The 14,203-nt window shown below is 41.3% G+C and overlaps 3 protein-coding genes across 3 annotated transcripts; 2 read left to right on the top strand and 1 right to left on the bottom strand.

Moving 5' to 3' along the window:
- Nucleotides 1-118: 118 nt before the first annotated feature.
- On the top strand, nt 119-3,915 carry SES1 (Cytosolic seryl-tRNA synthetase; the record flags this gene model as incomplete). Its single annotated transcript, XM_064820721.1, has 3 exons — nt 119-868; nt 922-1,597; nt 1,655-3,915. 3 exons carry the CDS (start codon nt 119-121, stop codon nt 3,913-3,915), a joined length of 3,687 nt encoding a protein of 1,228 aa, XP_064684641.1.
- A 2,826-nt stretch (nt 3,916-6,741) lies between these two features.
- ATC70_001323 (uncharacterized protein) lies at nt 6,742-8,660 on the bottom strand (the record flags this gene model as incomplete). Its single annotated transcript, XM_064820720.1, has 7 exons — nt 6,742-7,055; nt 7,118-7,600; nt 7,657-7,810; nt 7,868-7,978; nt 8,046-8,218; nt 8,279-8,435; nt 8,502-8,660. The coding sequence occupies 7 exons, from the start codon at nt 8,658-8,660 to the stop codon at nt 6,742-6,744; spliced, it is 1,551 nt and encodes a 516-aa protein (XP_064684640.1).
- Nucleotides 8,661-9,823: 1,163 nt separating this feature from the next.
- On the top strand, nt 9,824-12,016 carry ATC70_001322 (Aldedh domain-containing protein; the record flags this gene model as incomplete). The annotated part of the gene is made up of 1 exon (XM_064820719.1): nt 9,824-12,016. The coding sequence occupies one exon, from the start codon at nt 9,824-9,826 to the stop codon at nt 12,014-12,016; it is 2,193 nt and encodes a 730-aa protein (XP_064684639.1).
- Nucleotides 12,017-14,203: the final 2,187 nt, after the last annotated feature.

Below are 14,203 nucleotides of genomic sequence, written 5' to 3'. Positions count from 1 at the left end.
AAAACATTGCTACATATTCTTGGAATTCGTTACATGAATGAAATAGATCTGCAATCCTATTTTGCACTATAAATATTTCCTTTTTTCTCTTGTTCTTCTCTTTTTACTTTGATCAATAATGTCTTCTACAACTAAAATCAACGACGATGATTCTATCGTTAATACCAAAAATGAATCGATACAGGTCGACATGAGAGAAAGCTTGACTACACCGCATTCAAACCCCTCAAACCCCTTTGCATTTACACCAGATCAATTATCTGCATTGCAGGATCCCAAAAACATAGACTTACTGCACACTTACGGCGGCCTGAATGGCGTGGCCAAGGGCTTGCATGCGGATGTCCACCACGGCTTAACACCAAATACAACTGCAGATAAGCACATTACACTCAACGACATTACACTGGATTCCAGCAAATTGACAACAACACCCACCGTCATGTCCACGGACATCGACCAAGATCAAGCATCAGCGCCGCCTCCAAAACGACTCAAGAAAGCTGCTACTTCCCATTCTATTATACCAGACCAATTTGTTCAACGATATTCTATTTTTGGCAAAAATGCACTACCACCAGTAAAGGGAAAGAATATTTTCCAGTTAATGTGGATGGCATTTAATGACAAAACACTGATTCTATTGGCTGTGGCTGCTGTGGTTTCACTTGCTGTGGGTCTATATGAAGATATTGCTGTGCCAGAATACGATGCTCAAGGCAACAGAATCGCTGGTGTCAAGTGGGTTGAAGGTGTGGCTATCATCGTTGCTATCTTGATTGTCGTCTTGGTCGGCAGTGTCAATGATTTCCAAAAAGAAAAGCAGTTTCGTAAATTGAATGCAAAAAAAGATGATCGAGTCGTCAAGGTAAATAGCGTTGTCAGTATAGAAAAGCACACTCAACCAACACATTACCATAGGCTACCCGTGATGGCCAGACAGTGCAAATCTCGGTGTATGACATCCAAGTTGGTGATGTGCTCTTCTTGGAGCCTGGTGACATTGTTGCTGCTGATGGTATCTTTATCGAGGGACACAATGTACGCTGTGATGAATCTGCTGCTACGGGTGAATCTGATGCTGTCCGCAAGCAGACATTTGAAGCATGTTGGAAGCTACACCTGGAAGATCAGCAAGAACACAAGTCTGCTTCTGATTTCCTTGCTGTGCCAAACAGCAACCAAGCTGGCTCTTCCATCTCATCAAAGACCACGCCTCAGCATCACAAGTCCATTCCTGATCCATTCATCATCTCTGGTTCCAAAGTCTTGGAAGGTGTCTGCACCTACCTCGTAACTGGTGTGGGTGTCAACTCTTATTATGGTCGCACAATGATGGCTCTGCGTACTGACAACGAAACCACCCCTTTGCAAGAGAAATTGAACGGCTTAGCCTCCATGATTGCCAAGCTGGGCTCTGCTGCTGGTTTGATCATGTTGATTGTCTTGCTGATTCGTTATTTCGTCAACTGGAAATACGACGGTATTCCAACTGTGCCTACTGAGATTGTGCAACAAGTCATGGGCATCTTGATTGTGGTTGTTACCATTGTTGTTGTTGCTGTGCCTGAAGGCCTGCCACTTGCTGTTACGCTAGGTAAGTTGTTCAACAGCTACTACATAATGCTGATAGACTAACCCTTTTCTTTTACAGCCCTTGCTTATGCCACACAACGTATGCTCAAGGACAACAACTTGGTCCGTGTCTTGGCTGCTTGTGAGACCATGGGAAATGCCACCACTGTTTGCTCTGACAAGACCGGTACATTGACACAAAACAAAATGACGATTGTTGCTGGTACTTTGGGTTCCTCTTTCCGATTCATCCAAGACCCTCCTGCCAACCGTGTTGATCTCAGTGATATCACTACTATTGCTGAAAAGGTGCCTGCTCCCATTATTCGCTTGATCAGCCAAGGTATCTCTGTCAACTCTACTGCTTTTGAGTCCACTGATGAGAACGGCGAGAAGCAGTTCGTTGGTAACAAGACTGAAACCGCTTTGCTGCAATTTGCAAAGAACATTGGCTCTGACAACTTTGAAACGCTGCGTACTGCCTGGCCTGTGGAGCAAGTATTCCCCTTCAGTAGTGAACGTAAAGCCATGGCTACCATCATTCGCATCCCTCATCCTGTAAAACAAGGTGAATTCATCTGGCGTGCTCATGTCAAAGGCGCTTCTGAAATCCTGGTTGAAAACTGCAATCAAATCTTGACCCTGAATGCTGCCAAGTACAAGAACCCTGAGCATGAGTATGATGTCAAGACGCGTCCCTTGACAGACGAAGATCGTAGCAGGGTGGACCGTATCATTCAAAGCTATGCTACGCGCAGTCTGCGTACTATTGGTATTGGTTATCGTGATTTTGAGTCTTGGCCTCCTGCCAATGGCCATGCTAGTAAAGTCGGTTCTGAAGTGGAAGTGCCTTACGAAGACATCATTCAAGGCAAGGGCTTGACTCTGATTGGTATTGTCGGTATTGAAGATCCCCTCCGTCCTGGTGTCAAGGAAGCTGTCAAGGCTTGTCAACGTGCTGGCGTCTTTATTCGTATGGTCACTGGTGATAACGTGGTTACTGCCAAGTCGATTGCCAAGCAATGTGGCATTTATACCCCCGGCGGTATCGTCATGGAAGGCCCTGTATTCCGTAACTTGCCTCCTAGTGAAATGGACGCCATCTTACCTCGCTTGCAAGTGTTGGCTAGATCCAGTCCTGAAGACAAGCAAATCTTGGTGGGTCGTCTCCGTGAATTGGGTGATATCGTTGCTGTTACTGGCGATGGTACCAATGATGGCCCTGCTCTCAAGTTGGCTGATGTCGGTTTCTCTATGGGTATTGCTGGTACTGAAGTTGCCAAGGAAGCCTCCAGTATCATCTTGATGGATGACAACTTTTCCAGTATTGTCAAGGCTATCATGTGGGGTCGCTGTGTTAATGATTCGGTCAAAAAGTTCCTGGAATTCCAAATCACTGTCAATATCACTGCCGTTATCTTGACATTTATCTCTGCTGTGGTTAGTCATGATCAAAAGTCTGTCTTGACCGCGGTTCAATTGCTGTGGGTCAATTTGATTATGGATACCTTTGCTGCTCTTGCTCTGGCTACTGACCCCCCAACTGAAGAACTGCTTCAACGTGGTCCTGAATCCCGTTCCTCTCCTTTGATTACTTTCAAGATGTGGAAGATGATTATCGGCCAAGCCATCTTCCAAATTGTCGTTACCGTTGTCTTGCTCTATAGTGATGTGCTTCATTATCAACCCGATGATCCCATCTTGCAAACCATCGTATTCAACACATTTGTATTCTGTCAAATCTTTAACGAGATCAATTGTCGTCGTATCGATTCCAAGTTGAACGTGTTCCACAACATTTTTGCCAACAAGTTCTTCTTGTCCATCTTCTTCTTGTGTATCGCTCTTCAAGCCATCATTGTCAACTTTGGTGGTGCTGCTTTCCAAGTAACTCAAATCGATGGTGTCGCATGGGCTATCTCTTTGGTTGTTGGTTTGTTGGCCTTGCCTATTGGTGTCATCATTCGTCTGATCCCTGATGAAGTCTTTGGCTTTGTATTCATGTTCAACCCTGCTGCTCGTCAAAGATACTTGGGTGGCAACAACGAGAGTGCATCTCCTAGTGTCTATGTTGCTGGTAACGAACGTATCGCCTGGAACAACAGTGGCTCTGCTTACAACAACAGCACATCTGTATCCAACGACAACAAAAACAAGCAACACATGCAACAAAAGCAAGAAATTGAAGAGGTGGAAGAAGTTGCTCCTGCTTACACACCTGCAACATCCAATGCAGGCATAAACGAGAAATTGGCCAATGAATCTCAATCATTTGAAGATCAAAATCAAGATACTATTCTCTCTTCAGGTTCTTTGGATCAATCTCAACGAAACAACTAATTCGCTCTATGTATCATATGAATGTTTAGTTACTATTTAACTATATTTTGTAATATTATTTCCTCTCATCTTCATATCCCCCCCCCTTTTTTTTTTCTCTTCTCTATACAGTAACATTTTGTGTGCTTCCCTCTCATGTCATACAAATCAAGTAATAATAAAAAAATTATGCAAAATATCGAAATTAACAGTGTGGCGAATGCAATCAAATGTTCAAATGGATAAACGGATAACTGTCGATCATTCATGCGACAACTTTATTTTTGTGATTCTGTTTAATTCGAAGATTCTGGCTGCGTTTATAAATGCGCCATCATTTGAAATGAATGTGTCAAGATTTGTGTTACTGAATCTTTTGTCGATCAATTTCAAAGCTCTCTTGTGTAGTTCTAATTGTTCATCGATTACTGTCTGATATTCACTTGACATCACACATCTTTCAATTAAATTAGGATGTGTCTCTCCCCCATTGCATCACTACTTGTGTTCTTTAAATAAACACTCGAAAATGAGTATTATTTGCCATTATCACGTAAGCTTGGTAAAGCAGAAAATAAATCCCTAAATGACATTCAAAAAAAAATACGATTATATACGTGCCTTTATTTACAGATCATCCATTGAATTATACTCTCCTGTACTGAAAGATTTCAACCAATCATACCGCATCATTAAAGCTACATACACCACAAATCTGGGAAAAAAATTGCGAGGGATCCCCTCTGCATTGGAGTGAGGCGGAGTTTGAAACTACTAAATAAGGTAATTTAATAGGCAAATTCCCCTCTGGTGCTAGAGCATGCCTTACTTACACCACCTAGCTTTATATTCTGGCATTGAGACCCTCAATCATCACTAAAGTAAGTAGCGATAACCAAATGAAGGCAGCCTATCTGTCTTCTAGCCTCGGATAGAGTCTTGTTGAGTTTCAGCGATAGGCACATCCACCACAACGTAAAAAGAGATGCTTCAAAGAAACATAGTAAAAGAAAAAAGAAATGAAAGAGAATGTATAAACATAGAAGAGCACTCACAGAGTGAGTCAAGGAAAAGAGCATAAGCGGCACAATAACTGCGGCGAGGTACTGTGCATTGACAAATAAGTATACCATAACATCGTTAGAGCTATACAACATGAGTATCATGCATGATGATAGTCTCATGTAAAGCCAAAAAAAAAAAAAAAAAAAAAAAAAAAAAACAACAACAAGGCAAACACTACGGATGCATTATCGCAAGGAAGCAACAATACAATCATTCATAGTATGATCATATTAATGCGACCGGAAGAAAAAAGTTACTTACCGCAACGAGATAAAAACCAGAGAAGCAACCAGCGGCAGACGCAGATCAAAGAAGTACTTGCTGGAGACAGACCAGAAGCAGCCGCTAAACATAGGTTACCGAGGCAGCAACATCAGAGAGACAAGCCAAAAGAGAAGCAGCACCCACGACAGAAGGTAAAGAACAAGCGATATTGGAAATAGATTAGAAAAGCAACCATCAGAGATACACCAAAGAGCAAGCAGCCACCAGACACAGAACAAAGAACAAGTAATGCAAAGACTACCAACAGAAATATAATAAATAAATGTTATGCACAACGCTTTCAAATGCTCATTCGTGAGTAAAACTTACAGTATTCCAGTTAAAATGTGCTGTTTTATACTCTTTTGATTACAGAAGCGAGGTTTAGCAGTTGTAGAGCTGTTGTTCTTGAACGAAAGATATTAAAAATGGTTACAATTAAGCTTGAAAAATGTATACAAAACGGGGAAAAGGGAAATGGGGGCAAGGCGCGTTTTTGAAAGTCATAGCCAATCAGTTAGTCTAAATGGCCTCAAGCGCGTGACAGCGATATTTAAAATGCTTGTTTCCATGGACTTGATTTGACATCTTTTGAGCTTTCGGGCCAAATTCGACTATATAAGTCGTACTTAACATACCCTACTATCTAATACACTTATGTAGAGCTGATGAAGGCGCTTTTAATGGTGCTATTTACATGAAACTTCTAGACCGAAAATAACGAGCATTGTTTGAAAATATGAGAATGGCGTTTTCGCGAAAATGTCGAGATTCAATATATAAAAGTCTCACAGAAGCAGTGTGGGCTGTTGCGTTGAGCCTTTATCTTCATTTTGATTTGATATATACCATAAGAGAAAGTGTCGTTTTTGGGGTCAAAAACGCGATCATTCAATTTTCAAAGATTTTCCCTTGCTACTACTCATGAAAAAATGAAGATTTTCATTGATCTGGCATGACCCCAAAAAAATTGGGCTAAGGCATCAGAAAGTAAATAGCAACTAAGAGTAACGGTTTGGCACAATTCCGAACGTTCAAAACGGCTTGTAGCAAGAGATACTTGTGATTGAAAATGACGAGATCTGGCTTAAAATTGGTGTATTAACAAGGGGTGAGATGCTGCTTCGGCAAGCTAGTAGGTAGTTTAAAGTCGTATCCGATTATTCAAAGGCGCTGCATCGAATGAAATTCAGGTCTCAAGTGATAGGCTTTTTTGGTGGAATTTTGGAAGCCTCGATACCTGCAAAAATGTAATTCAATGAGCTGAAGCATGCTTTTATACCTCGGAGAAGTGAATAGTTGCAGCATGTACTTGCAAAACTTACGATAGTCGTTAGCTTTAGACACAACCAATGCCGCTCATACACATTTCAGGCGTGATAAATGTGTATGGCCGAGAATTTGCAATTGATCCAAACTACAACCATCACTGACTTGCTCCCACCTCTTCTACTACTACGTCCACTGATTTGGATACCACTATGGCTTGTTTGTTGCTGTTGATATGTATACCAAAATTTATTTTTCTGGAAAAACTGGCATGTTGTTCCACGAAGGGCTATTGCGAATAGTAGCATCGTTGCGATTGCTCAGTCCAGCTGAATCAATTTCGCTATTCGACAAAGAAAGTCTTTCTAAAGTACTCGATAAAGTTTCTTGTTCCGTTTCTCCTTCTTGCTGATGAGGATAATAGTGCTGTGAGCTTGATCCAGCAGTGTAGTGATGCGGCAGCCATTGATGGGTAGAGTATAGGTATGGATTGAACGCCACTGGATTTCCGTAGGCATCTGCATGGATGTGTCTATCATTGTTCATCATATTAGGGTTATAGGCTGCTAAAAAAGAGTGTGAGTGTTGTTTCAAATCAAGATGTAGTAGCAAATGACTTTACTACCTGACGGTGTGTAGCTACTGTTGGTGAAAGAGAAGGGGTTACTTTGATAATGATGTTGCGAGTGAAAGCCAATCGGATCGCTTAGACTGTTTGGTAAGGTAGGGTAAGTATTGTACAAAGCAGCAGGCGTAGGTGATGCCTTTGATTCAGCTGTTTCGGTCGTGACATGAGAGGATGCGGGATCGGTGAGCGGCTGTTGCTGATAGTGTTGATGCTGTTGCTGTGGAGATGATTGGTAAGGATAGGACGTTGTTTGCATTGGAATCAATAACGAAGGATTGACGAACCCGCCCATCATATTCTGGTATGCAGTTTGCTGAGGCAAGTAGGTTTGTCGTAGTAACTCAACTGACGCAGGGTCATGAATTTGTCGTTGTCCATATGTTTCTGCTTCATGCTCTCTGAATCTCTGATGACTAGCAGCAAATTTATCGAAATGCACTCTCAAAATTCGGTTGTTGTACTCGTATCCGTTGAATTTCTCTAGTTGGCCCGCTTCAATTAAATAGCACAGACATCCAGATACTCGCTTTGCTTACCAATGGCCTTTTTTGCATCGTCATGCGAGCTGAATAGCACTGTGCCAAACCCTCTACTGCGACCCTCAAAATTCAGCACCACATCAGCCCTGATGATTCGCCCTGAGTGCCTGAATAAATCCTTGAGATCCTGCCATTGACAATTAAAAGGCAACTATTAATGGGCATCCTGTCAGCGTTCATCCAAGTTATATATCATATGTCACTTTACATTTCCCACAAACACTTGCTTGCATTGGTCATCTTCGTGTGTGTCTTTTGGCTGTTGCTTCTTGGTGGGTGAAGTTGCTGCTGTGGTTGCTGATATTGATGGTGCAACCAGCTATATTTAAACAGAAGAATGAATAAGCCGTTCATGTGATACAAGGTTTAATTCAATTCTACAGTACCTGTTCCTCCACCATTGACCCTTTCTCTGCCTTTGGAGACATGGTTGTTACTGTTGTCGCTGTAGTAGTTGATGAATCAACAGCAGCGACTTGTTGCTGAGTATGATCCACAAATCCACGGTCTCCTCTTACTTCCAATATACGTCCTAGCCATTTGTATCCATTGAACATGTCTACGATACGTAGATAAGGCTTTGAATACAGTATTCATATGCAGATCTATACCACCTTACCTATAGCGTTTTGAGCATCGGATACAGTTGCAAAAAGAATGGTACCATGGCCTTTTGATCTGTTATCATGGTGATTTAAGGCGACGTCTGCTCTCAGCACTGGGCCAGCCTTTCTGAACAAGTCTTTGATATCCTGCCACCTCACACGGAAAGGGAGCTTTCAAAATATTCCGTATTCAGTATGTTTGTCTTTATCTTAAAACTATCTATTCATCATATTTACATTGCCAATAAAGAGTTGTCTTACTAAAGTCGTTGTCTTTATAGGCTGATTCTGAGGTTCTTGGTGCTCTTGGTCTTGCTGCGGTGTCTTTAGGAGCTCCTTCATGATATCGCTCGCTTCTTTCTGAAGCTGATCGCTTTTCTGTTGAGATGATTCCATTGCTACTTTGCTTTGTATTGATGAAAGAGAGAAAAATAAGATGTGTAAATGTAAAAAAGAAGTGAGATATGCTGTGTATAACTCTAAAGAATAATATGAGCTCAAGCTGATAGTCACACGATGTTGCATTAATCAAGCTATCAATTCAGGGGAAACAACAATGGCGAACGAAGGGCTTGATTCGGGAAATGCTATGATGTAGTAATTGTAGTAGACATCTCGAAAAGCTAAGTCATAGTCAATTTGGTCTATACAGTTGAGCAGTTTCACAGGATCAAGTAAAGATGTATTACTTGATTTCCCGTTATCAGTTGCAGAACATGTAGGATGTTCCTAGACGACATACTAATGAACTGATTGCCAACTGAAATGCTCACTGTCAGCTTTATCAGTTGACCGTCTTCATAGCATTTGGAACGGGTAATATTCGTGCAAACATTAAATGGAAAGGGCCCAAATTCTTATATCACAAATCAGCCATGGATCACATTGATTAAAAAGAACATACTTCTCCCAATGCCGGCATTTACATAACAAGTTATACAATTGTATAAAAGCCCGTCTACGGGGCTTACTAGTGATTAGTTTGCTACATGATGACTGTAAGTAACATGCCAGAAAAGAGCTCACAAGGTCGAATTATGTAATTTGCTCATTTCGGCAGTGACATTTGATGGATATTAGTCATCGAACATAATTCCAAGCAAGAAAACAGAGTACTGTATACACTGTTAGTCATAAAGGCCATGCCATTTATGCTCCAGGCATAGTATATTCATTTGAGCAAGACATGTCAATATCCATCCAACCCACTACGCATGTCGTTGTAGCACAGCAGATCGACAGTAAATGGCACATCCCAAATACAACATGCCTCTCTCTCTCTCTCTCTTTCTTTCTTTCTTTCTCTCCTTGATCTCCTCGCTCGATACTATACGCCGAAGCTAATAAACCTTATTATTCTATCTGAATGCTAATATGAATGTTTGTGTACCGGTATTGGTAATGCCTTACTCTCTCAACAAACTTGAATATAGTGGCTTAGTATTACCTAAAGAAGTTCATGACTCATTTCAATATTTTTTTACAAAACGACATATAAAATGTAACAGAATTTTTCAAGCTCTTCTCTCTATATACTTTTTTCCCCTTTCTCCCTCATTATGAGTTTGACGGTCGACACCAAGAACATCACTGTTGGCATCTTGGCCATTATCGCTAGCAGCCCTGAATTAAAGAAGTCTGTCACTGTCCAAGCTGGCTCTGCTTTCTTGTACAAGGACAACAATGTCGAATTAAAGACCCTCCCCAACACTGTCCGTTACCTCATTCGCGCTCACAACCTCTTGGATGAAAGCAATGCCAGCAATCAACTCGCTGCTTATTTGTTAGATTTGGCTCTTGTCAACAACACTGATGCATTGAAGGCTCGTATTGCCTCCAAGACTACCACTTTCTTGACCGGCGATGCACCCACATTTGCTGATTTTGGTGCTTGGTACAGTTTGAGATCTGAAGGTCAAACTGATTACATCAAGGCTGTTGAAGCTACTGAGCCTGCTCAAGAAGCTGTCAAGTGGGCTGCTGAATTAGTTGCCAATGCTCCCAAGGAGGCCCTCACCATTCCCGATGTACCTGGAAGTGGTTCCGACCCTTCTGTCAATCCCATGGACGCTTTCAAAAACTTGATCACTGTTCAAATTGCTGCTCTTGGTAACCTCGATCCCGTTATCGTTTATCAAGCCATCGATAACCCTCGCTCTCTCGAGAATGGTGATTTGGCCATTGCTTTGCCTCGTCTCCGTCTCAAGGGCAACCCTGCTGCTATCGCCAAGGAGTGGGCCGCTTCTTTTGTCCCCAACGAATACGTTACTGAGTCTTCCGCCGCTGGTCCTTTCTTGAACTTCCGTATCAACAAGACCGCTTTGATCAAGTTGACCTTGGGCCAAGTGTCTGACAAGGTTGAAAAGTACGGCCATAACTCTCTCGGTAATGAAAAGACTGTCATTGTCGAATTCTCTTCTCCCAACATTGCCAAGCCTTTCCACGCTGGCCATCTTCGTTCTACCATCATTGGTGCTTTTGTCCGCAACATCTACGATGCCAATGGCTGGAAGACTATTACTATGAACTATTTGGGTGATTGGGGTAAGCAATACGGTCTTTTGGCTGTCGGTTTCGCCAAGTACGGCTCTGAGGAGAAGCTTGTCGCTGATCCCATCAAGCATCTGTACGATGTCTATGTCGCTATCAACAAGGATGCTGGTGAAGACGAGACTATTCACGATCAAGCTCGTTCTTATTTCAAAAAGATGGAGGATGGCGACGAGGAGGCCCTCGCTTTATGGCGTCGTTTCAGAGACTTGTCTATTGTCAAGTACAAAGATATCTATGGTCGTCTGAACATCCATTTCGATGTCTATTCTGGTGAGTCTCAAGTCGGTAAGGGTATGGCTGAGGCTATGAAGTTGCTTCATGAGTGCAAGCTGTTGGAGGAGTCTGAGGGTGCCTTGATCATTGATATGGAAAAGTACAAGCTCGGTAAGACTGTGGTGCAAAAGAAGGATGGTACCACTCTCTATTTGACCCGTGATATTGGTGCTGCCATGGAACGTTACGAAAAGTACAAGTTTGACAAGATGATTTACGTTGTCGCCTCTCAACAAGATCTCCATTTGAAGCAACTCTTCAAGACTTTGGAGATGCTCAAGTTTGAATGGGCCAACAAGTTGGAGCACGTCAACTTTGGTATGGTGATGGGTATGTCTACTCGTAAGGGTACAGTCGTCTTTTTGGAGGATATTTTGGAGGAGGCCAAGGAAACCATGCACGATGTGATGCGCAAGAACGAGAAGAAGTATGCTGAAATTGCTGACCCTGAGCAAGTGGCTGATGAGATTGGTATCTCTGCTGTCAAGATCCAAGACAACTCTGCTCGTCGTATCAAGAACTACGATTTCGACATGGCCCGTATGTGCACATTTGAGGGTGATACTGGACCTTACATTCAATATGCTCATGCCCGTCTTGCCTCTGTTGAGCGTAAGAGCGGCCTTGAGATCAATCACAATGCTGATTTGAGCTTGTTAACTGAGCCTCAAGCTGTCGATGTTATCCGTACTGTTGCTCAATACCCCGACCTCATCAAGAGTTTGCTTAACGGTTATGAACCCTGTAATGTTGTCACCTATGCATTCAAGCTGTCTCATGACATTTCTGCTTGTTTCGAAAACCTTTGGGTCAGAGGCGCTGATCCCGCTGTCGCTGATGCTCGTTTGCTCATGTACTGGTCTGCTCGTATTACTCTCGGTAACGCCATGCGTATGTTGGGTTTGAGACCTTTGGAGCGTATGTAAATTTCTACTCTCTTTATAATTATATATTCTCATGTTTTCCTTTTTCTTATTACTTCGCACATAAACTTGTCATTTTTTTTCTGTATTATTTCTACTCTACATAAACATTTATATACAATTAAAAAACGATTTTATACTACACTATAATCCCTATCGATCTTGATATGAAACTTGAGCCTGTGAATAAGATATTATGTGAGTAATGTGTATTGGTATTATACACTACAAATGGCATTTATAACGTCCCGCTTTAATGCATAGAAGCAACTGTATTTGACAGCGATGCTGCCCTATTTTTCTTAAACAAAATGATAGATTAATATACTATAAAAAAAAGTATTCTTCTCTTCAATTGACGAAAAAAGAGAATCGCATCAAATAACACCTCCTAATAATCAAATGTTTACTAATGGTTAAGAGGCACTGATTGAGCATGAACCTATAGTAGATTGTGAGTACGTATTCATGCCAAAGATTACAGACTACTTACAATTAGACGTTTTTTTCTACTTGCTCTATATTAAATACCTGACACAATTTATACCTCTCACTAGCACTTTCGAATAGATCATTACATAATAGATTTGTTGTCCCTACACACGTTCGAAGCCTCAAAAAGGAAAGAAGTTGATCTCTTACAAGCAATTTGGTAAACTGAAATTATTAGATGCAAGGCTTCAAAAGAAAATAGCATAGCTAAATGCAGTGCTATGTAATTCGTCATCTAATTTCATTGGCTTCAAAAGCAACTATTATTGCATTGAGCTTGCCAGCCTGCCCCACCAGCCAAAAATAATTCCAACTCAGACTTACAATCTGCTTCAGATTGGACAGATTTCAATAGTTTTTCAACTTGATTAAACTACTTTATGAGATTCAACTATATAAATTGTGCTGATCAGCTCGTACTTCCTAATGCATTCTTGTAGTATTTTTCAAGGCGCATCCAATGGAACCAAGTAAGGTAAATGTTTTGAATAAACTTTTTGAGTAATTTACAAAAATATGAAAAGAGGTTTCTGGCCAAAAAGCCGAAATTTAACATATCAAAGTCCTACAAAGATGATTTCAGGGGTTATGTTAGATAGATAGATTCAATACATACCATAGAAAAAGTCTTCATTATCAAGGTGAAAAACGCCATCGTTTGATTTTCGATAAAAACCATGAGGGGTGCCTCATGCTTTCTGGTCGATTTCTGGCCATGTTTTTTTTGATCCCCAAAAAGTTGAGCAAAGGTGTCAGCAAGTAACTGTCAGATGAGAGCAATTGTTTGGTGCTATTTTGACGATCTAAAACGGTCTTAAACGCGAGAAAACACGGTTCCAATGCACTCAAATTTTGCTGTATTAGGCACACTTTTGACTAAAAAGGTGTGATCTCTGTATGCTACTTGCCCGTTTATGAAGTATCTACGTGTATACGGATGTGGAACATTACATAAGAATCAGATCCACAGATAATATAAAGGGTTTTCATGTGCAAGTGGAGGGTCAAAATGAAAGTAGCAGTATTTTGATAAGATACGCAAGGGCGATTGGTAGCGCGAGCTGTCGTTGCGCAAGTTGGTTCTCACCGAAGCGAAGCGAAGATAGAGAGTCGTCCGAAGCATAAACACTCGTATGTCTATAAAGATCAAGTTGCCATATCGAATAAAAAAAATCCAATCAATTAGTTTTATTATCCATCGTTGTACATGTGATTGTAATCAAGCAGGTTTTTGAAAGCAGCTATGCAAGCAGGTCTGACTATTGCGTTGTGATCCAGAAGCAGGGCAAGATGCGCATGAATTACATATCTTCTGACTGACTCTTTGCCGAATGTAAGTGAAACAGAGCCTAGGTAAAGCACTCCTCAAGAACAAAAAGGTTTTAGTGTGTCTGATGAGGTAACCTGATCTAGAATATGTGTGTACATGTAACATTCATGTCGACACAAACAAACTTTAAACAGCCTTTGATAGAACGATTTCACATCAAATCATACATGGAACCGCTTTTAACGAACTAATACAAACGGGCATGCAACGAAGCTCAAGTGGGCAGTAAATACACTTAAAGAATAGACGCCAACATGAACACACACACACACACACACACTTGGTTTAGCGGAAATGCAGCTGTTTTAAGCTTAATTTTTAATATATCACTTTTTTGAACTTACCACAGCATCCTTGTTTATACAACC

Source organism: Mucor velutinosus (assembly GCF_035048745.1).
Source record: "Mucor velutinosus strain NIH1002 chromosome Unknown tig00000041, whole genome shotgun sequence".
Lineage (NCBI taxonomy): Eukaryota > Fungi > Mucoromycota > Mucoromycetes > Mucorales > Mucoraceae > Mucor > Mucor velutinosus.
This window is presented reverse-complemented; position numbering and strand designations above follow the sequence as displayed.